This window comes from Pristiophorus japonicus, chromosome 5 (genome assembly GCF_044704955.1).
Source record: "Pristiophorus japonicus isolate sPriJap1 chromosome 5, sPriJap1.hap1, whole genome shotgun sequence".
Lineage (NCBI taxonomy): Eukaryota > Metazoa > Chordata > Chondrichthyes > Pristiophoridae > Pristiophorus > Pristiophorus japonicus.
In genome coordinates this window covers 128,563,733-128,587,890 of record NC_091981.1, presented here as the reverse complement: position 1 = coordinate 128,587,890, position 24,158 = coordinate 128,563,733, and the positions used below count along the sequence as shown (strand labels likewise).

The 24,158-nt window shown below is 43.3% G+C and overlaps 1 protein-coding gene across 1 annotated transcript in view; it reads right to left on the bottom strand.

The window, feature by feature from the left end:
• igf2bp3 (insulin-like growth factor 2 mRNA binding protein 3) overlaps window positions 1–22,606 on the bottom strand; it is a 208,836-nt gene extending 186,230 nt beyond the window's left edge. Inside the window, exons 1-3 of the mRNA XM_070880958.1 lie at window positions 22,477–22,606; window positions 21,857–22,078; window positions 20,760–20,820 (exon numbers count right to left, since the gene is read on the bottom strand). Coding sequence (XP_070737059.1) covers window positions 20,760–20,820; window positions 21,857–22,078; window positions 22,477–22,594 — 401 coding nt within the window. The 5' untranslated portion in view covers window positions 22,595–22,606. The remainder of the gene's footprint in view (window positions 1–20,759; window positions 20,821–21,856; window positions 22,079–22,476) is intronic.
• Between the last annotated feature and the right edge of the window lie 1,552 nt (window positions 22,607–24,158).

Genomic DNA, 24,158 nt, shown 5'->3' with positions numbered 1-24,158 from the left:
GCGAGCGAGCGAGCGAGCGAGGACCCAGAGGGCGAGAGAGAGCGCGCGCACACGTGCGAGCGAGGGCCGAGAGGGCGAGAGAGAGCGCGCGCAAGCGAGCGAGGGCCGAGAGGGCGAGAGAGAGCGCGCGCACGCGAGCGAGCGAGCGAGGGCCGAGAGGGCGCTCGCACACGTGCGAGCGAGGGCCGTGAGGGCGAGAGAGAGCGCGCGCACGCGAGCGAGGGCCGTGAGGGCGAGTGAGAGCGCTCGCATGCGAGCGAGCGAGCGAGGGAGGGCCATGAGGGCGAGAGAGAGCGCGAGCGAGCGAGGGCCGTGAGGGCGAGAGAGCGCGCACGCGAGCGAGCGAGGGCCGTGAGGGCGAGAGAGAGCGCGCGCACGCGAGCGAGCGAGGGCCGTGAGGGCGAGAGAGAGCGCGCGCACGCGAGCGAGCGAGCGAGGGCCGTGAGGGCGAGAGAGAGCGCGCGCGCGAGCGAGGGCCGTGAGGGCGAGAGAGAGCGCGCGAGCGAGCGAGTGAGGGCCGTGAGGGCGAGAGAGAGCGCGGGCACGCGAGCGAGCGAGCGAGGGCCCAGAGGGCGAGAGAGAGCGCGCACGCGAGCGAGGGCCCAGAGGGCGAGAGAGAGAGCGCGCGCGCACGCGAGCGAGGGCCCAGAGGGCGAGAGAGAGAGCGCGCGCGCACGCGAGCGAGGGCCCAGAGGGCGAGAGAGAGAGCGCGCGCGCACGCGAGCGAGGGCCCAGAGGGCGAGAGAGAGAGCGCGCGCGCACGCGAGCGAGGGCCCAGAGGGCGAGAGAGAGAGCGCGCGCGCACGCGAGCGAGGGCCCAGAGGGCGAGAGAGAGAGCGCGCGCGCACGCGAGCGAGGGCCCAGAGGGCGAGAGAGAGAGCGCGCGCGCACGCGAGCGAGGGCCCAGAGGGCGAGAGAGAGAGCGCGCGCGCACGCGAGCGAGGGCCCAGAGGGCGAGAGAGAGAGCGCGCGCGCACGCGAGCGAGCGAGCGAGCGCCGAGAGGGTGAGAGAGAGAGAGCGCGAGCACGCGAGCGAGCGAGCGAGGGCCGAGAGGGTGAGAGAGAGAGAGCGCGCGCACGCGAGCGAGCGAGCGAGGGCCGAGAGGGTGAGAGAGAGAGAGCGCGCGCACGCGAGCGAGCGAGGGCTGAGAGGGTGAGAGAGAGCGCGCGCACGCGAGCGAGGGCCGAGAGGGTGAGAGAGAGCGCGCGCACGCGAGCCAGCGAGGGCCGAGAGGGCGAGAGAGAGAGCGCGCGCGCACGCGAGCGATGGCCCAGAGGGCGAGAGAGAGAGCGCGCGCGCACGCGAGCGAGGGCCCAGAGGGAGAGAGAGAGAGAGAGCGCGCGCGCACGCGAGCGAGGGCCCAGAGGGAGAGAGAGAGAGCGCGCGCGCACGCGAGCGAGGGCCCAGAGGGAGAGAGAGAGAGCGCGCGCGCAAGCGAGCGAGGGCCCAGAGGGCGAGCGAGCGAGCGAGGGCCGTGAGGGCGAGAGAGAGCGCGGGCACGCGAGCGAGGACCCAGAGGGCGAGAGAGAGAGGGCGAGAGAGAGCGCGCGCACGCGAGCGAGGACCCAGAGGGCGAGAGAGAGAGGGCGAGAGAGAGCGCGGGCACGCGAGCAAGCGAGCGAGGACCCAGAGGGCGAGAGAGAGCGCGCGCACACGTGCGAGCGAGGGCCGAGAGGGCGAGAGAGAGCGCGCGCAAGCGAGCGAGGGCCGAGAGGGCGAGAGAGAGCGCGCGCACACGAGCGAGCAAGCGAGGGCCGAGAGGGCGCGCGCACACGTGCGAGCGAGGGCCGAGAGGGCGAGAGAGCGCGCGCGCACGCGAGCGAGCGCCGAGAGGGCGAGAGAGAGCGCGCGCACGCGAGCGAGCGAGGGCCGAGAGGGCGAGAGAGAGAGAGAGCGCGCGCACGCGAGCGAGGGCCCAGAGGGCGAGAGAGAGAGCGCGCGCGCACGCGAGCGAGGGCCCAGAGGGCGAGAGAGAGAGAGCGCGCGCGCACGCGAGGAGGGCCCAGAGGGCGAGAGAGAGAGAGCACGCGCGCACGCGAGCGAGGGCCCAGAGGGCGAGAGAGAGAGCGCGCGCGCGCACGCGAGCGAGGACCCAGAGGGCGAGAGAGAGAGCGCGCGCGCGCGCGCGAGCGAGGGCCCAGAGGGCGAGAGAGAGAGCGCGCGCGCGCACGCGAGCGAGGGCCCAGAGGGCGAGAGAGAGAGAGCGCGCGCGCCCGCGAGCGAGGACCCAGAGGGCGAGAGAGAGAGCGCGCGCACGCGAGCGAGCGAGGGCCGAGAGGGCGAGAGAGGAGCGCGCGCACGCGAGCGAGCGAGTGCCGAGAGGGCGAGAGAGAGCACGCGCACGCGAGCGAGCGAGTGCCGAGAGGGCGAGAGAGAGCGCGCGCACGCGAGCGAGCGATCGAGGGCCGAGAGGGCGCGAGAGAGAGCACGCGCACGCGAGCGAGCGAGCGAGCGAGGGCCGAGAGAGAGAGCGCGCGGACGCGGGCCGAGAGAGAGCGCGAGCGTGCGAGCTAGGGCCGAGAGGGCGAGAGAGAGTGCGCGCACTCGAGCGAGCGAGCGAGGGCCAAGAGGGCGAGAGAGAGAGCGCGCGCACTCGAGCGAGCGAGCGAGGGCCGAGAGAGAGCGCGCACGCGACGGAGCGAGGGCCGAGAGGGCGAGAGAGAGCGCGCGCACACGCGAGCGAGGGCCCAGAGGGCGAGAGAGAGAGAGCGCGCGCGCACGCGAGCGAGGTCCCAGAGGGCGAGAGAGAGAGAGCGCGCGCGCACGCGAGCGAGGGCCCAGAGGGCGAGAGAGAGAGAGCGCGCGCGCACGCGAGCGAGGTCCCAGAGGGCGAGAGAGAGAGAGCGCGCGCGCACGCGAGCGAGGTCCCAGAGGGCGAGAGAGAGCGCGCGCGCACGCGAGCGAGGTCCCAGAGGGCGAGAGAGAGAGAGCGCGCGCGCACGCGAGCGAGGGCCCAGAGGGCGAGAGAGAGAGAGCGCGCGCGCACGCGAGCGAGGGCCCAGAGGGCGAGAGAGAGAGAGCGCGCGCGCACGCGAGCGAGGTCCCAGAGGGCGAGAGAGAGAGAGCGCGCGCGCACGCGAGCGAGCGAGCGAGGGCCGAGAGGGCGAGAGAGAGAGAGAGCGCGCGCACGCGAGCGAGCGAGGGCCGAGAGGGTGAGAGAGAGCGAGAGCGCGCGCACGCGAGCGAGGGCCGAGAGGGTGAGAGAGAGAGAGCGCGCGCACGCGAGCGAGCGAGCGAGGGCCGAGAGGGTGAGAGAGAGCGCGCGCACGCGAGCGAGCGAGCGGCGAGAGGGTGAGAGAGAGAGAGCGCGTGCACGCGAGCGAGCGAGCGAGGGCCGAGAGGGTGAGAGAGAGAGAGAGCGCGCGCACGCGAGCGAGCGAGCGAGCGAGGGCCGAGAGGGTGAGAGAGAGAGCGCGCGCACGCGAGCGAGCGAGCGAGGGCCGAGAGGGTGAGAGAGAGAGCGCGCGCACACGCGAGCGAGGGCCGAGAGGGTGAGAGAGAGAGAGAGCACGCGCACGCAAGCGAGCGAGCGCCGAGAGGGTGAGAGAGAGAGCGCGCGCACGCGAGCGAGCGAGGGCCGAGAGGGTGAGAGAGAGTGCGCGCGCACGTGAGCGAGCGAGCGAGGGCAGAGAGGGTGAGAGAGCAAGGGCCGAGAGAGAGAGCGCGCGCACGTGAGCGAGCGAGCGAGCGAGGGCCCAGAGGGTGAGAGAGCGCGCGCGCACGCGAGCGAGCGAGGGTCGAGAGGGTGAGAGAGCGCGCGCACGCGAGTGAGCGAGCGAGGGCCGAGAGGGTGAGAGCCGTTGACATCAAGGCAGCAGTTGACAGCGTGGCATCAAACAAGCCAGAGTAAAACTGAAGTGTATGGGAATCCGGGAAAAACTCTCCACTGGCTGGAGTCATACCTAACGCAAATTAGGAGAGAGAGCGTGCGAGGTCCGAGAGAGAGCGAGCGGTTGAGAGCGAGAGCGCGGGGGTCGAGAGAGAAAGAGAGAGAGCAAGCAAGCAGGGGCCGAGCAAGAGAGAGAGAGAGAGAGAGAGAGAGAGAGAGAGAGAGAGAGAGAGGGCTGAGAGAGCGAGCGCGCACCATTGACATCAAGGCAGCAGTTGACAGCGTGGCATCAAACAAGCCAGAGTAAAACTGAAGTCAATGGGAATCTGGGAAAAACTCTCCACTGGCTGGAGTCATATCTAATGCAAATGAAGGCATGTGTCAGGAGCATGATGGAATACTCTCCACTTGCCTGGATTAGTGCAGCTCCAACAACATTCGAAGCTGGACACCATCTTCGCCAAAGCAGAGTGATTCATTGGCATCCCATGCACCACCTTAAACATTCACTCCCTCCTCCATCTGTGCACTGTGGCTGCAGTGTGCATCATTCACAAAATGCACTGCAGCCACTCGCCAAAGTTTCTTTATCAGCAGCTCCCAAACCCATGACCTCTACCACCTAGAAGAAGGGCAGCAGGCGCAAGGGAACACCATCACCTGCAAGTACCCCTCTCAGTTAATCATCTTCACTTGGAAATATATCACCTTTCCCTCATTGTGGTCGTGTCAAAAATTCTGGAACTTCATCCCCAATAGCACAATGGAAGTACCTTCACCACAGACTACAATGGTTCAAGGCGGTGGCTCACCACCACCTTCTAAAGAGCAATTAGGGGTAGGCAATAAATGCTGGCCTTGCCAGTGACGCCCACATCCCAGGAACTAATTTTTTCTTTTTAAAACCCTGCCCTTTTACCACACTCTTGTAAACTTTTCTATTTTTCAAACTATTTATCCATTTCCCTTTTATAATCCATTCTGTATTCTACTTCCACCAATATTTCTGGTAGGACATTCCATGTTCTCGTAAGTCTCTTCATAAGATTCTCTCAGCATCTCTGAATATTGAGCGCTCAATGAAGACCTTAAAATTATGATCTCTGGTTACCAACTCGACCAGTGTAAATAGTTCTGACCAATATACTTTTTATCAAAACCCCAGTTTTGAAAACCAGATCACCAACTTTTTTTTTTAAATAAACTTTCTCTTGACCAAAACCCACTCACCCAGAATATAATAATTTCAGTGAATCTCTTCTGCATTCTCTCAATGGCCTGGACATCCAAAACTGGGCATAATATTCTAACTGCAGCATATCTAAAATTTATGTAGATCTAAAATGACCTCTTTGCTTTGCCACAGCCTATTTATAAAATTCAAGATCATACATGCTTTTTTTAATGTTTTTTTTAAAAAACATGTGTGCTCAAACAGAAATAGCAAATGCTGGAAAGACTCAGCAGGCATTCATGGAGGGGAAAAAAAAAAAGAGTCCTCGGCAAAATCGTTTCTCTCTCCACGGATGCTGCCTGGCCTGCTGCGTGTATCCAGCATTTTCTTTATGTTTTGGATTTCAGCATCCACAGTATTTTGCTATTGATCTTTGTACTAGTCCCATTTTTAAAAGATTCATGTATCTGAATCCTCAAGTCTCTCTGCTCTAGTACTATTTTAAGACATTTTTACAAGTGTATACATATCCTACCTTTATTCTTCTTCCCAAAATATATCCCTACCACTTCTCCGCATTAAATTTCTTCAGGCATCTGCCCCATCTAACCTGCCTATGCCTCACTGAAGATTAAATGTGTATTCAATACACATACTCCGAGCAGAAAGCTATTCCGGGTTTGAGCCAAAGGACTATAATGCTTTGAAATTAGACTCTTTGAACAGTATAAATTGTTTGAACATATTTGCGTGTTAAACTTCTCAAACACCTTTGTGAAAATAGTGAATGAAGGAATTCCATTGAGTGCTCAATATTCAGAGAAACTAAAAGTCTTCAATGGATTTGTGAAGAGCACCATGGAGAAAGGGAAAAATGTGTTTCTTTCCCTTTCCACGTGTATTCTGTGCATAATAGAAAGGGGTGTTGCAAAGATGGCAAGGAGATTTTTGATCTTTAAAGTAGATCCTCAAGCACAGTCTACTAAATATTATTTAAATCAACATAATTACAGTAGCTGTTGGAATTAAATCTACAGGTTGTTTGACATGGAAATCAAACAACTTTAAAGACAAGTTTAAAATGTCATTTACTTTTTGAATATGGTGCTAATATTTATGTTATCCTGAACTTTTAAAAAATAACTTCATTATGGACATTCAGCCAAACACATCGAATTCCAATTGTTGCCTGCTATAGATTCGGAGTTTTTCTAATGGAGATCTCAAATCAGACAGGCCAAAATTATACAAGTTTTGGAAACAAGACTCATTTTAGTACTTAATTTTGTAAATAGGACATGTGAAGTTGGTCAATTTGATCAAATTAAATTCAAAAGGCATATTTTCTTCCTACTTGCCTCCTTCTCACAGGTTTGCCAATGGCCGAGTGCAGATCTTAGTTCAAATTGTTGTTCTCCTCTCTCTCTCTCTCTCTCTCTCTCTCCCCCTACCCCCACCCACAGGCTTCAACAATGCACTTTTCTTTAACTAATCTCAAAAAGTGACTTAAGTTATTAATGATCAGTACAAGTATTTCCAAATGTGAATTAAACCAATTCAAAAGCATCAGATTACAACTGGAGAATTTAATGAACTTATAGCAATTTATTGACCGCAACATTTTATATTTACAATATAGGTGCCATAAAAATACATCAAAAAATTCCTGATTACAATATTTTTAATGCTATTATCTGCAAGTTCATAAACCTAAATCTGTCAATGTAAAGTTTCAAATCTACACCAAAATCCAATTATAAAAAAGATTTCAAATTTACACATTGAAAATTGCAGAACAGAAATCAATCTACTATTTGTTCGGAACCACTTTGCATCGCGACTTTTCCTTGTGTAATCACATTCAATCTGAAGATAAAGGATCATACACTGCAAATTTGTGTCAAATTTTACAGTCAAGACCATCGATTTGTTACACATTAGAGTGATTACTACCAATATGCCAGGCAAGCCTATACTTGGAAAGCACAAAAGAGAAGTTACAGATTGCTTGAAAAAAAATTACTCATTGCTGATTTGCTTTTAAGTTTAAAACTCTGTCTTGATATTCGATTAGACATATTTGCTAGTGCCAATCCATCATACTGTACCACAAAATTCTAAATTTTCTTCAAAGAACATCTTCTGCAGGCCAAATGTAATGTTAAAGAAAAGTTTAAATTTTCTAAGTAGGATGTGGTATGAAATGTCTGCAAGATTCAACTATAGAAGAGGCTAATAAAGAATAAATGCCATTTGTTTGGATATGTACCTGCAACATAATACTAACCATCTCAGCAAGTTGGCAATTCATACAGACCAATAAAGGTCCCAGCTCACCAAGTGAGGTGCTACAGTTGGCATCGGTGTACCTGGGTTAGAGAGCGCAAGCGGAGGTGAAAAAGCCAGGATTCTCACTATGGATTGCTATACCAATGTAGACAATCACCAAAAATATAAGACTGCTATACCATAGTAAAATGTCCCAAAGCAGAGAGAGCAGTAACAAGGCAAAGGGATTTCAGGAGAGAGATCGAGCGTAGAACAAAGACTGCTGCAAGCACTGCCACTTTTGCTTCAGTGAAGGGAGGATGGGATGCACAAGAGACCATGGTCATAAGAACAGGAGCAAGTCACTCTCGTCCCTTGAGCCTGTTCCATTATTCAGATTAGATTCTGGCTGATTTGTACTTTAACTCCATTTAAGTGCAATTCGTCCATATCCCTGGTTACCCATACTTTAATTAAAATCCATCGGTCTTAAAAATTACAATTGATATACCATTCACAGCCTTGGGTGGTGGTTGAGAAAGAGCACGCAAGAGAGATATTTCTACTATCCAATGTGTGAAAAAGTGCTTCCTGATTTCACTTCTAAAATAGCCTAGTTCAAATTTTAAAAAGATTATGCCCTCATGTTGTAGATTCCTCGGACAGAGGAAATAGTTTCACTATCATCTGCCACTGAAGTCTAGAGGGAACAAAGGCATGGATCTGGGTTTAACTTTTCCAAAGCACTCCTGGCCGGACTCCCATCTTCCACCCTCCATAAACTTGCACTTGTCCAAAACTCTGCAGCCCATGTCCTAAATCGCACCAAGTCCCGTGCACTCATCACCTGTGCTCGCTGGCTTACATTGACTCCTGGTCTGCCAACGCCTCAACTTCAAAATTCTCATCCTGATTTTCAAATCCCTTCATGACCTCGGTCCTCCCTATCTATGTAACCTCCTCCAGCTCTACAAGCCTTCGAGATCTCTGTGCTCCTCCAATTCTGGCATCTTGAGCATCCCCGATTTTAAATCGCTCCACCATTGCCAGTTATGCCTTGGCCCTAAAATCCTTTGCTAAACCTCTCCATCTCTCCTCCTTTAAGATAGAAACATAGAAAATAGGTGCAGGAGTAGGTCATTCGGCCCTTCGAGCCTGCACCGCCATTCAATAAGATCATGGCTGATCATTCCCTCAGTACCTCTTTCCTGTTTACTCTCCATACCCCTTGATCCCCTTAGCTGTAAGGGCCATATCTAACTCCCTCTTGAATATATCCAATGAACTGACATCAACAACTCTGTGGTAGGGAATTCCACAGGTTAACAACGCTCTGAGTGAAGAAGTTTCTCCTCAGTCCTAAATGGCCTACCCCTTATCCTAAGACTATGTCCCCTGGTTCTGGACTTCCCCATCAGGAACATTCTTCCCGCATCTAACCTGTCCAGCCCAGTCAGAATCTTACACGTTTCTATGAGATCCCCTCTCATCCTTCTAAACTCGTGATTAAAGGCCCAGTTGATCCAGTCTCTCATGATAGTCCAGCCATTCCTGGAATCAGTCTGGTGAACCTTCGCTGCACTCCCTCAATAGCAACATCCTTCCTCAGATTAGGAGACCAAAACTGAACACAATATTCTAGGTGAGGCCTCACAAAGGCCCTGTACAACTGCAGTAAGACCTCCCTGCTCCTGTATTCAAATCCCCTAGCTATGAAAGCCAACATACCATTTGCCTTCTTCACCGCCTGCTGTACCTGCATGCCCACTTTCAGTGACTGATGAACCATGACACCTAGGTCTCATTGCACCTCCCCTTTTCCTAATCTGCCACCATTCAGATAATATTCTGCTGCCTTGTTTTTGCTCCCAAAGTGGATAACCTCACATTTATCCACATTATACTGCATCTGCCATGTATTTGCCCACTTGTCTAACCTGTCCAAGTCACCCTGTAGCCTCTTAGCATCCTCCTCACAGCTCACACCGCCACCCAGTTTAGTGTCATCTGCAAACTTGGAGGTATTACATTCAATTCAATCATCTAAATCATTAATATATATTGTAAAGAGCTGGGGTCCCAGCACTGAGCCCTGCAGCACTAGTCACTGCCTGCCATTTTGAAAAGCACCCGTTTATCCCGACTCTCTGCTTCCTGTCTGCCAACCAGTTCTCTATTCACGTCAGTACATTACCTCCAATACCATGTGCTTTAATTTTGCACACTAATCTCTTGTGGGACCTTGTCAAAAGCCTTTTGAAAGTCCAAATACACCACATCCACTGATTCTCCCTTGTCCACTCTACTAGTTACATCCTCAAAAAATTCCAGAAGATTTGTCAAGCATGATTTCCCTTTCATAAATCCATGCTGACTTGGACCTATCCTATCACTGCTTTCCAAATGCGCTGCTATTTCATCCTTAATAATTGATTCCAACATTTTCCCCACTACTGATGTCAGGCTAACTGGTCTATAATTACCCGTTTTCTCTCTCCCTCTTTTTTTAAAAAAAAAGTGCTGTTACATTAGCAACCCTCCAGTCCATAAGAACTAATCCAGAGTCAATAGACTGCTGGAGAATTACCAATGCATCCACTATTTCTAGGGCCACTTCCTTAAGTACTCTAGGATACAGACTATCAGGCCCTGGGGACTTATCGGCCTTCAATCCCGTCAATTTCCTTAACACAATTTCCCACCTAATAAGGATATCCTTCAGTTCCTCCTTCTCAGTAGGCCCTCAGTCCCCTAATACATCCGAAAGGTTAATGGTGTCCTCCTTGGTGAAGACAGAACCGAAGTACTTGTTCAATTGGTCTGCCATTTCTTTGTACCCCATTATAAATTCACCCGAATCCAACTGCAAGGGACCTACGTTTGTCTTCACTAATCTTTTTCTCTTCACATATCTATAGAAGCTTTTGCAGTCAGTTTTTATGTTTACGGCAAGCTTCCTCTTGTACTCTATTTTCCCCCTCCTAATTAAACCCTTTGTCCTCCTCTGCTGAAGTCTAATTTTCTCCCAGTCCTCTGGTTTGCTGCTTTTTCTGGCTAATTTGTATGCCTCTTCCTTGGATTTAACACTATCCTTAATTTCCCTTGTTAGCCACGGTTGAGCCACCTTCCCCGTTTTATTTTTACTCCAGACGCTCCTTAAAACCTACCTCTTTGATCAAGCCTGTCCTGATACCTCCTTCTGTGGCTTGGTGTCAAATTTTGTTTTATAACATTTCTGTGAAACACCTTGGGACGTTTTACTACATTAAAAGGCGCTATATAAATACAAGTTGTTATTGAATCACTTATCATTTTAAAGACCTCTATTAAGCCACCCCTCAACCTATTAAACTGAAGAAAATACAAATTAAGTTAATGCAACCTGTCCTCAATTTAAACCTTGAACCTCATTCTGGAGAATCTGCACCAAGACCAATGTCTATTTCCTGAGGTTCGGTGCCCAAAACTGAACACAGTACTCCTAATGGTGTCTGACCAATGTATAACCTTATCACTTCCTCCTCTTTGTATTCCAAACCAAGATAAAGTCCATCATTCTATTAGCCTCTGATGATTTATTTTTGTACCTGTTCACTAGCTTTTAGTGGTGATTTGTGTACATGGAGTATGGGCTGGAGGGATTGCAAAGCTCAGGGTAAGGATATACAAGGGATTTTTGAATTATGATTATGTGGAGGATGATGGAGTAGTTGACCATGTCAAGCACTGCCAAGATGTCAAGGAAAAATAATTGATCACAACTATAGGCATAAAAGGATGTCGTCAATAGGCAGAAATTAGACGAAGGAGGAAACATTAAGGTTTCATTTCTAGGTTACATTTTGTCAAAGTTTATTTGATAGCACTGTGAAATACCTTAGGACATTTTACTATGTTAAAGGTGCTAATTAAATGCAACTTGTTGCTGTTGCATGTAGGTTTCAGTTACGTGGAGCTGGATGGCAATTACACAAGGGCAGGTGAACTATATCCCCACCCATTGTAGAATAGCCTGCAATTCTAATTCTAAGGTCTCAAGTGAATAATGCCCAATTAAGCAAGTTACTAAAGGGCAACAAGCACCAATGAAATCTTGCCCCAACAAGTAGCAAATGGGTTTGGAAGAGGGCAGAAAATTGGGAAGAACAAAAATACTCCAAGACTAAAATGGGCCACAATTATGGAGGAGTCATTGTGTGCTATTTAACACTAACTTTTCAGCCTATTTTAATATCAAACCACACATTTGTAATGCAATTTGAAGTTTAAAAGTATACAGTCGAGAAGAGAATCAACCGCCAACTTTTGGCTAACCCACATGCAACAACTTTCATTTAGATAGCATATTTACCAGAGTAAAATGTCTCAAGGAGCTTCCCAGGAGCATTATCAAACAACATTTGACAAAATGTAACCTAGAAATAAAACCTTAATGCTATGTTTCACACTATTTTATACAAAGTTCAGAAAAATGCAAACTTTTAGCAAATTTATTGCTAAATTTCATATTCACATCTGTAGTTTATTCATGTTAGACAAACATAAACTTAATATCCTTTACACAATAGGCTTAAATAAATTTCATAATTTTATAAATCTTACAAAAGATTTAAGGGGTGCGATATATACTTTTTTCTGCAAAGAACTCTGTAATTAGCACACAATAACTTTTACCCAAATCTCTTACTCCCTGAATTTTCAGGCCACTTTAGCCAAAATGCTTTCAGCCATTTTAATTCAGAAATTTCAAAGTAATTTCAATTTGGGAAGTTCTAACTAAAATTAATTTACACAAATTTCATCAACTTTTAAACCGGAGAGAGAGATACTTTTCAACAAATTCATTTTAACAGTTAAAAATGGAACAAATGTTAAAGTAAACATTTAAAATACATGCAGTCAGTAACCCCACCCAACCAAATGTTTATAAAAGCCTGGGATACATTCTGTAGCCTGGATTGATTTATCTAATCTTAGTCAGAGCAGCAGTAAAAAGTGTCACAATGGGCCTCAGTGCCCCAGATTTAGGGAGGGGGGAGCCAGTAATCCAGCTCCCAAACGTGATTAGGTGACCCGTGCTAAAAGTGCATGATGGGACAAGATTGCCGCTGTTTCATTTACCTACAAAACTTCTTTACCCTCTTTTCCACCATTACAAGGCAATATACAACTCAAGTCACGAACAGGCAATGTTGCTATGTGCACCTCATAATTAAACATTTGATCAAAGCTCTCGTAATTTCATTTTGAATGATGCAAAGGTAGATAATGAAAACATTTACATTGGACAACTCTGTCTGTACAGAGTATAACATTTAAAAAAAGAATCCTTCAATATAATAATTTTCTAAAACGAATAGCCTAAATGGAAGGCAATAAAATAGTTACTAATAAGTGACTGATAAGTTAAATTGCACTTTTCAAATATTCTTGCTATAAAGAAAAACTTCAATGGATATGACTATTTCAAAAATAGATACTTTATGAACCAAGTTGTTTTGGATATAGAATTATTCATTTTAATGCAACATTGTATACAAAAAGTGGAGATTTACAAATGGAATACAAATAATTTTATATACAATTGTAACACTAGGATAAATGTTTAAATCTTATCATTTTTTTTAAAATTCAACATTATACAAAATATAGGACTGAGCAATTTGTAGACCAACATATGCATTTCCATACAGTATAAATTAATGCAAATTTAAATATTGATAAATTGACCATCTTTTGATTGCATATTAAAAATCATAAATCAGTTATTTCCTCTCACTTACAATTGGACTGGAGAGATGACCAGTTTCCTTGTGGTTTTATTATTTACTGCCTATACCTCCAGTTCTGTATTTTTTTTTAATTACCATTTGACCAATTATTAACCAACCCATAAAGATTTTTTGTCATCCTACAGAAAGTACAATAATTAAATTGTACATGCACATTCCCAGAATTTGTGACTCTTGCTGGTAGCAGTCAGTAAATAAAGTAAATGTGTTATTTAGAGACTGAAAACTTCATCAATTCAGTATGGTTTTAAAAGGGAAGAAAAATTAAATTTCTGAACGTGCATAACTGTCAAATGAAAATACACATCATGATTCAGCCTTTTGTTTAAAAAAAATGCATTTGGCGTACAGGAATCGCGACCATGCATGATGAATGCCATTTAACTATGCTTCATATTCATATGAGCACGAAGTTTAAAATAGTAAATGTGACCAGTCATATCAAAAATGCTCTATATTTGCATCTCTAATTTTCAATGTCTAGGGCAGGGCAACCAAGGAAATCTTGCAATTTAAGATGTAACATCTCATTTCAATTTTAGTAAACACCAAACACACTACCACCTTACAAGTTAACCAGGTCCACATCTTTATATATGCAGTATTCGTGCAAAAATCTAAAAAAAAGAGGAAAGGCAGGTCAAAAAAAAGAGCCAGACAATTCTCAATAATGTGGCTATGTTCAGAATAACTCAACCTTGAGATTGTTATAAAAATGAATGGAAGCACAAATTACAACTTTTGCCATGTACTGGCTACTGGCTTTCAGCTTTTGTCACATTGCAATGAACAGTTGCAAAATTTTCTGCAGTGCACCATGAAATTTCAGATCGTTATAGAATTTACTCCATTAGAATAATACACCCAATATATGCTTTAATTGTCAAATGTCACAGCAGATATGGTTTATCAGTTCAATCTGAATTAAATGCCCAATACACAGCTGTATAATGAACATTTCTAAATCAGATTTTGATGCTAGTTCAATACTGATGCATTTAATATTAAATCACGATGAATCAAAATGTAAGCTCTATTGCTATTTGTCAAGTGATCAGTTCCACATATCCTGTATCCCACAACCTTTGTTCTAAATAGTTACAAAACATTTTCTTTATTACCAACAGAGTCATTTTCAGAAATGCTACAACAGCTATGTGTGGGCAAATACACAAAAACAACGAGATATTTCAGAGGATTCAAGCCTTTACCAGAATGCAAACATTAATTTGGCTATTTTTTATAGTTTCTAAAATTAAAGTGAAATTGATTGCACTACATTAAACAACTAATCTATAAGAATTTATTGGCTTGATTTATACATTTTTTAAAAACCTTATTTTGTTGGACATCTAGGAAAGACAGGATCATGATTCAGGTGAAGTGTACTTAGTCAAAATCTCTAAAGAAGAATAGCCACTAAGTTTGATGCTGTAGACCATTAATATATCATTCCACACCATTTATTAGTAAGCAAAATTTTCACTGATGAAAACTATTTTAATTGCAGTCATTTGCTCATTCCTATAATGCCAATATGACTACTGCGGGTACATTGTAAAGTTCAAGTTGCCCTGCAAAGATAATATACATCTGCTTTTGCGGCTTTCTGGTAGAAAGAAATTGATGGCACCACAAAGATCTCCTCAATGTACGAAATATCTTTACTGTTCCCTCCTAACCCAAGAAAGAAAAAAAATAGCCCAAGAAAAAGTGATTTACTAAGTTGCTTAAAATCGCTGTACGCAAACCTTCCTGAGTGAACCCAAATAAAATTTAGAATCTAGGAGTTATTACATATTTTATTTAAAAGTTAAAAAACAATACTAGGACATTTGACCAAGTGTGTTGAGGTGGTTCAAAAACCAAAACTTAGACCACACATGAGCAACTCTCCACAGAATGTTATTGCAGTCAGACTGGATCCAGGAAACGGATCCCATTTCTATGGCCCTATCCCTAAAAATAATTTTGATCAATTAGATCCAAGACATGTTTAAATGTACAAGTGAGTGTATAATATTGAAACTTATGATACACACTTTTAAAACTTGTGTCTGAAATAGGTTTCATTGTTTCCTTACCAGTTAAGAATTCAAAGACAACACTAAAGTTAACTGTAGGAAATTTGTAACGGAAATGAGCCAGATTGAAAATAAAGTACATACAAGGTGAACAATGAAACCAGTCTTAAAATACAATGAAGAGCTGTTAAGCAATTTGAGTCACTATACTGAACAAACTTGTCAGATTATACTAGCCATTCTCTCTGCATTTAGCAAATTCCTGCTCTAAGGCTATACCATAGTGCAGATGCTTCTACCAGACTCAAGTCTTCACAAACTTACAGGTCATGTTATTTTTAATTTATAAGTCCATAAACAGCATTAATAGTGATATAGCACACAAAAAAGCTATTTCCACAATTTTGGCCTCAGAATACCTTCAAAATAACAAAAAAAAGCTAATGGCTGTCAGAAGCCACAACTGCCATCCTGTGCAATGCTACAAAACAATCAAAAGCAGTCAGGCTGCCTAGTGTGCAATGGCTTCCCCTTTTACTGATTGTAGTCAGAGGTCGAGGAGGAAGTAACCCTAGACAGAAGAACACCCACTTCACAGCCATTTTTCATTACCTTCCAGGCACAGCAAATCAATTTGAGCCTCAAGCTTCACTCACCAAGATGCATACGAAGGAAGCGCCTTTTTTTAAAAAAATATATATATTTTTAAGTGTTTGTTTTAAAGAGAATACTTTGTTCACTTACAGTTGTAAAAGAATGCCATCAAATTCTAACCCCAGGTGGCAAGTGTCAGATCTGCACCCATCCCCCAAACTAAACTGCCCATTGCACAACAAATGACAACAGCAGGCTGTTTGCATAATCAGATTGTGAGCATGTACATTGCCCACTGGACACCAGCTGCTGTGATATCACAGCAAAGAATACTGAACTCCACTACAAACATCAAACGAGAGAGAGAGAGAGAGAGAGAGAGAGATTGAATGATAGGAGAAGCAGGACTAGAATCTCAGTCACAATCAGTTGGGAATTTGTTAAAATTAAATGATTGTAGAATCATGTGAATATAGTTGATCATTCAGTTTACTCCCATTAACAGATTGACCTGATTGAAAAGAAACGTGTACTGCTGACATATGTATAGTTTGGTTGTGCATTTTGAAAATTTAAAAGGCATATATTCAAACACGAGACCTAAAGTCATCTTAAAGGCCATTACATATCCCCACCCAAGTAAGCTCTGACCATGCCCCCTCCAATAGCAGTGTGCAGTCTTTCATCCTTTTAATGCTTCACTAAGTGCTCTATGGCACCATATTCCCAACCTGCCTTTCACAGCAGGTACAAAGGTCGCTTTTGCAATGGTGGGCGTACCCACGTCAGTTCTGAACGTTCCAACGCGAGCTGGAATGCAGTGACTGCTTGGCCCAAGAATTTCACTTTGAATAACAAATTAAGCACACTTTGCCCCGATTGGTCCTCTGGCCTCAACACAACTTTTATGGCAACCCTAACTGACACCACCTCTTGACCTTTCTTTACGTGGTGAGGATGTGGATTAGCAGTACCCCACTCATTTGCCTCCAAGCCTCAAGGCAAAGTGAGCAGAACGAGGGAAGCTACTTGCTGCTCAACTATGCACATCTCAAGTCACGAGAAAAAAAAACTGTAGATAATTCAAACTGAATTTCCCAGCTTGAAAAATGAAAATATGCAGGACTCTGGCATTTGGATAAATATCCACATTGTGCATTGATGAAAACTGAGCAGGAAGACAGAGTGTAACAGTTGCATATATCATTTGTTGGTCTATTAGTAAGGCAATTTTTTTCCCCTATTTGGAATTGCTGTATATATAAACCCTCACAAAAGTAAGGTTTAAAAAAAGTGTACAAGGTTTTTTTTCAAAAAAATGCACAAAAAGAGAATGCAAATACCAAAAGGTACGTTCACTAAATCCAGTCCTTCAGACCAAAGTGAATATTTGTGTAGGAAAGACTTTAAGTACAGCTCACAGAATTCACATACCAGCAAACTGGGTGGGCTTCTGTACTGGTACATATGCAAGATTCCAAATACTGTAGAAGCAAGTTACTGAATAAAGCTAAATAACTGATCAATCTTTTTCCAAACAACCTAATGCTCAATTGATTTACATATGAAATCAATCGGGCACAATGGACATGAGGAAATGACAAACACATTTAACTCATTTTTATTAAAGACAGTATTTTGCAGCATACCTAGACTATTTCAAATCAACAATGATTAAACTCCCCCAAATACACATAATAACTTTCAACATGTACATCATCAACTTGCATTTATATAGCACCTTCAACATAGCAAAACTTCCAAGGCCCTGACCTTTATGTATAAAAAATATTCTATATTCAATCAAAAACTGAAATGCTACCAAACCAAGGTCAATTTTGCACTTAGAAAGTGGTAGTATTTAAAAATCTGAATGCATCCAGTATGACAAACATTTTAAATAGACTTGGCCAAGTAAGACAAGTCTCCTTGCCATCCCTCATCTCCAAAAAGGGGATTCTTACACAACTCAATCATCATTTATTTTAAGTTTAAAAAGTCTTCATTGTTAGATGTACAGAATAGCCAGATGTTTACACATATAGGTAGAAATGAAGTTCAGAATAAGACACGGTTTGCATTATGCAAGGCACAAACAGCCAGTGAGTGGCTTTTATCCTTTCCATGCCCAGCACAAATTTAGCTGCAGGCATAATTGCTTGGGCCAAGAACTTCTTCATTACAACAGTGACTCCACTCCAAAAGTACTTCATTGGTTGTAAAGCGCATTGAGATGTCCGGTGTTTGTGAAAGGCCCTATATAAATGCAAGTCTTTCTTTCATACCCATCATCTTGCCTTTCTTTCATACTCATCATCTTACACAGTCAACAAATGGCAATAATTTTACTCGAGACAGGACTGATGCTGTTAACCCCACCCCCTCAGATAAAGTGGCCCTCTACAGCTACAAAGAGGGCAACTGAAATTCATACATTGACCTCAACCAAACTCATCAAGACTGGTATTTGACCTTGAGGCCTCCAAAGATACTAGAGTTTTAGTCCTCAAGTTACTGGGCTAGTATTTTTTTTTTAATATAAAAATGAATTTTTGTAAACCAAGCAAAATGCAGTAAGAATTTCAAGTAATAAATGTAACCAACATCTCACTCCAGTCACCACATAATAATTTTGTTACAATGTTTTAATTTCAACAACATTGGGACCATTAAGGATGATATTTAGATTCAATTGTGATTATGTTGTACTACAAAATTGATACACCAGTTGTAGAATGCAAAATGTGGCCAGACCCAAGTTGTTCTGCAATCTGCAAATTGTATGCTACCTGCCAATAGATCACTGTACATGTACATGTTTACATACATGTGAAGCATCACTTCTCCTACTAAAGTTTCCATTAGGGCAGAGCATATATTAGTGTCTGCTTTCGGAAAAGAAATCCGTAATACTAAGTTCACAAAGTGCTAGGAGATCCAATGGTCAGCAAGAGCACTTTTTAAAACCCAGCTTCACAAGATTCAAGGTACACTATCCCAGCGTAAACTCAAGATGGCCTCAGAGGAGACCACACACTGCATCCTTTTAGTATGCACAGGAGTCAGATTGGTGCTCAATACTTCCACCTCCATATCTGCGTAAAGTTGTTCCAACTGCACATTGGCACAAAAAGGGCAGAAAACCACCTAAAATAAGACTTGAGAATATACCACATTATAATTGTGTTTTACATTTCAGAATATATTTACTCCCATTAAGTTCATAAATACCATTGTTCATTTAAATCTCAAAACACAATGTGGCTTTTTAAAAGTACATCAAAACAGAAATGGGCACAAATTTAAACAGGTGTTGCAAGGGCAAGAAACAAAAACTCAAAATTACAAGGATGGACAACAGTTGGTACTACTTATCCAGATTTTTTAAATCTTGCAAATGTAGGACAGAGCATTGCACATTTGATAATTAGTACTGCTTTTTACCATTATAACAGTCATGTACCCTTACAAAGTTTCAAGAATAGAACCAACATTTGCTGAAGATTTGAAAGGAAAATCTCAAATGTGAAATACAACTGAAAAATTAATTTGAACCACAACTATTCAATCTTTGCATACGGAAGTTTAAATGTTTAAATCAAGTACTGTAACACAAACATTAGTAAAATGATTTGTATAGTTGTACAGTTCCTACTTTTCATGTTAGGAAAACAAGCGTCACAATAACTCAAATACATGGAAAATATTACTATAAGCAATTTTTTTAGAGCTAGATGGAAATTATTTTAAAAACATCAAATGATTCATTAAACAAATCAGTCTCCTTTTACATCCAGATTTAAATGGCTTGTTCATGAAGTTACATTTGTTGCATTATTTTTAGATTTAAAATCTTCATGCTCAATATTAAAGTTCAATTAAGACAGAAGTACAGTGATAATTGATAACTAGTGCATTATTAACTACGGAGGTCATGGAACTTGGGCAGTCTAGATTGAGTTTTAACAATTTTGATGGGAAGGGGTGAAGGAAAGAAAGAGTCAACACAGGAAGCTACCTAAAGTACCTCCCACAATAAATGTTGGCCATTCTACCATTTATGCATCTTAAAAAGTGTAGCATTTTCAGCTACCTTGAGAAGCGACCACCTGTTAACACTCTACATAAATGCTCAACTTATATGAAGATTGTTCAAAAAGTCGACATTTATTTTGGAGGACTGGACATGCACTCTCAAGTTTGCTCTCTTTCTACTGAGAAACTTTTTTTTAAAAAGTCAGTGGAAAACATCATACTCTGCTCGTCAAAATATAAAACCAGTAACTTGGTACGAGTATCCCATCACAAACAATTAAACTTGTAGAAATCCATATAACACCTTTAAACCAAGACACCAATAGTGAACTTTATTTTCAAAATTTTGCAAGTTAACATTACTTTCCAAAGCTATTACCTACTCTAACTGTTGGTTTTAAGATGGTCAAAACGGTCTCAAGGGCTAAGAAAAATTAATGTTTAACTCTAGAAAAAGATATAATACCCTAGAGGCAGCCATCGTTTATATATTTGGGCAACAGCATTTCTGAATAATCCTAGTAGCATTTCATTTTAACAAACTCAATGAATAATCGATTGCACGTTAATATTTATGTAAACCGCCTCTGAATACATTTACACGTTTGCATTCCCACATGGAATCGTTTCAGCTGTACTCGTGTACAATAAAAGGAACATTTGATTGTGATTTTCGTAGTTTCTCGCTCTTAATTGCGAACTCCTCACGTGTTTGTCGGTTAATATAATGCAAAGCATCTCAGATCATTTCCTGCTGACGCCCAAACTTTTCAAAAACACTGCATCAGGTCCTATAGCTTTAGTTAGTTACTTTAATTTCTCGAGCCAAATACATCGTTTTATGAAACAGTAATTTAATGAAAGATTATAAACAAAATAAACGCCTAAAAGTAGCAAATTCAAACGGTAATTAGATACTAAATTAAAAACAGACTCGTCCGATTTAGATAACATTTAATTACAAATAGACATTCACTAATTTTTTGAGTTTAATTCTACCTGATCGGATAGAATTCTACCTTAAATGATTTAAGCCTTTTACCTTTGCCGTTTAGGAACGGAGTGCTCCACTTCTATGGATTTTCCATGCAGCTCCACTTTACCTGAGGAAATACAAAAAATACCAGAGAGAAGGTTTGTTAAACTATTGTGATTTAAACATTTAAAAACGTTCAAAATTGACCGTTCGGCAAAGATTGTTTTAAGTGTATTGATGCTGAACGTTCAGTTTGTAGATCTGATCAACAACTTGCTAGGCACCAATGTCACAAATCTCAATCGGGTTAAAAAAAGACAGTGTAAATGTAAGGAATCAACTGAACTCCTAATACTGATGTAAACAAGTACATTAAAAAAATAAAGTCGTGGACTCAATTGTTCGGTGCTGTAAATTTCAGCCATGTTTCTAGTGGACGAATCCTAAAGGACACTTGGGAGTCAGTATGGCGACGAGTAACGCATTCGCGCTGTCAGACGGAATGAACGAAAATAAACTTGATATTGGTAACAGTTTTTGGACAGTGGGCTTTCGATTGTGTCCTTTTTCAAAAAAAAATTGTTATAAGAGCTGGAGTGTGCGTTCCCTTACTGGGCGCGCATTGGTTTGAATGTTGGCTCCAAGCTGCCGCCTGGATTGTTAAAGGCCTACAATCAGCGAGAAGGTGCAGCACTGCGGGCGGCACTCACCGTTAATACGGATATCTTACTAACCTCAGTTAGTTTAATCAGGAGCAAGCAAATCATAAAGCATTCGGTGTAGAATGTATCTTCGTTTAGTTACTGTCAAGCCATTATAGCGCTGTAAACATTTTACAAACAAATGGGGGGGGGAGGCGGGCGAAGACCGCGTGCAGCTGCTGAAGGATGGAACGGATTCCACCAAAGAGTTTTAAATTAATGATTAAAACGAAAGTTACTCATTTCTCCTGTGAACGCCTTTAGATAGTGCGGTTTACGCGCGTATCCTAGAAATGGTTATTTTTGAAGTACTCGCTCGATAGGAAACAACCCCCCACCCCCATAGGCAGTTTGTGCTAAACTAGTACGCAAGGAGCTGTTTTAGGCCTTTCACCAAACAAGGTTTACGGCTGGTTGCCTTAAAACAGATCATATCCGAGTATATTGGATTAAATTGCTTACCTGACAGGGTATCTATAGCCTTCATAGCACAGTTATCATCTGGGCAATCGACAAACGCATAACCAGTTTTCACAAGAAACTGTCCAGTGAAGGGAATCTTCCATTCCTTGAACAGACTTTCCAAGTCCACAGTGGTTACGTTTTCGGTAAGATTCCCAATATAGAGCTTGTTCATGTTGCTAAAACTGCAAAAAGCAAAGATCTTTCCCTCTTTATCTTCCCCTTTGGAGAAATAATCGTTCGAATTAAACACAAAGATGGAGGAAAAAGGTTCTCTCAAAAAAAAAATACGATGATAAAATAAATTCCTCGAACAAGGAGTAGTATTAACAGTCTAGGATGGCGGGCTGCAAAGAGAGAGAGCGAAAAAAACTATTTTTTTGTCTTTCCCCCAAAACCCCTTTCGCAAACAGGCTGTGAAAATGTCACACTACGTTACTAATAGCACCGCCTCTGAATAAAATACAGCTCCAAAAATCACTGAATATTCCGGCTGAATGAGCCACGTGGTCAAACTATACATCAACTTCTCACGTGAGGAATCCCAGCTATTCAATTATACTCGTAAAGGGAGGGGTGGGCGAAAAGCTTCGTTCTAAGAATCGCATAAACATACTGACTGTGGAATAACATTTGTTGGATCGCTATCCGGTTTTTTTTCTTTTCTCTTTTGCGCCTTCTCATTCGTACACAGTCTGACTCTTGGATCCTATCAAGCGTCTTCAGCCTCGCTACCATTGACTAAGTTTTTTTCTGCCCGCAGATTTCATTCATTGGTTTAAGTCAATCTGCCATGTACAAGGGCGATGGCGCGAAAATTCTCCTGCCTGCTGCAGTTCCCAATTTGGTGGTTGTGCTAGAAATTCGTATCATTGAGTGCCACGAGGGGGGTTTTCATGGTTGGGGAGGGATGGGGAAGGGGAGTGTATTTTCCCAGTGATCTATGCATCCTGTGCCTCCCCTCCAAGTTGAAGCTGAATAATATTGCCCAGGGTTGAAACGCCTTGAAAGGACACCACGTTCAGGGGATGTATAACGCGTCGCAACCAAAACTGAAACGTTGCAATGGCTGCTCCTTAATAAAGGAGACGTAAATACGTTTATTTTAAAACCTTTAAAATACATTTTTATGCGCGTGTTTTTATCCCCCGATTCTGGTTGGTGGTGGGACCCACCAAGAGGTTAATTACATTATCGCATCGAAATGTTGGTCGAAAAAGATCTTTTGAAAGTTAGAGCAGTTTCGCAGCATTCTTATTCTATTCAAACCAAAGAACCACTGTTCTCACACAAGACTTTGCCGTTTTAAAATATTGGAACTAAAGGTCTTTGTCTTTTGAAGGTTGTTGGTTTTAACATTTGCCCACCGATATGTTGCAATAGGTTTGTAAAAATAAAAGTTAATCAAATCTGTTTGTAACAACTCGTGCTGAACCGTTGCTTACGAAGATTTTTGTTTTAAACGGAGCGTCTTCGTTTTTACGAAGTGAGCAAAAATAGTTAATTAAATTCACATTGCGCAACTTTATTGGCGGAAGTGTTCAGAATGAACGAACAGAAGAAAACCTACATCCGAGATTCCAGCCAGTTTGGTTTTTGTTGGCAGGCACGTATGTAAGAAACTCGGTATTGCCGATTTAAAATTGTTTAAAGCTAAGTCGCCCCTTTGTGACAAAGATAACGATCCCCGGATATGGGGAAGGAAGCTTTCCTGTAGAAAGAAAATGATCGTTAATTGATGATTGTGTACTTACAATCTCTACATAAATATAGATGTCTGTTTTAATAGACCAGCTAATATGTAACGCTCTAGCGTGATGTATTTAAAATTGAATTAAAACGTGCAATTAAAGTACATTTCGTTTACATTAGAAGCTAACTCTTTTGTTTCGATTGTATATTCCGTTTGCCTATTCGTAATATTTCCCTGGAAAATTATAACAATCTTAAAGTTAAAGATGTGTCGATTTGTAGTAAATTACGTGTATTTTTGATCTAAACTGTCTGAAAGTGTGATCTTTTCTGGTAATTAACTTACAAAAGGCCTTTTAATTGTAATTGTCTGAACACTTCATGTGTTTAAGAATTGAAGTAGCCAAGAGTAATTATTGTTAATCTGGTGATTCAATGGAATATTAATTTATGTAATTACTATACTTGTGTGAATACTTAACTCCATACAAGATCAGTGGTGGAAATGACTGCTGTGGTGTCAGTAAATAAAACTTTCATATGCTTCAAGAAGCTCACAAAAATATGAAAACTTCGACTTAATTTGGTTAACATGTTAACTGATCAATTC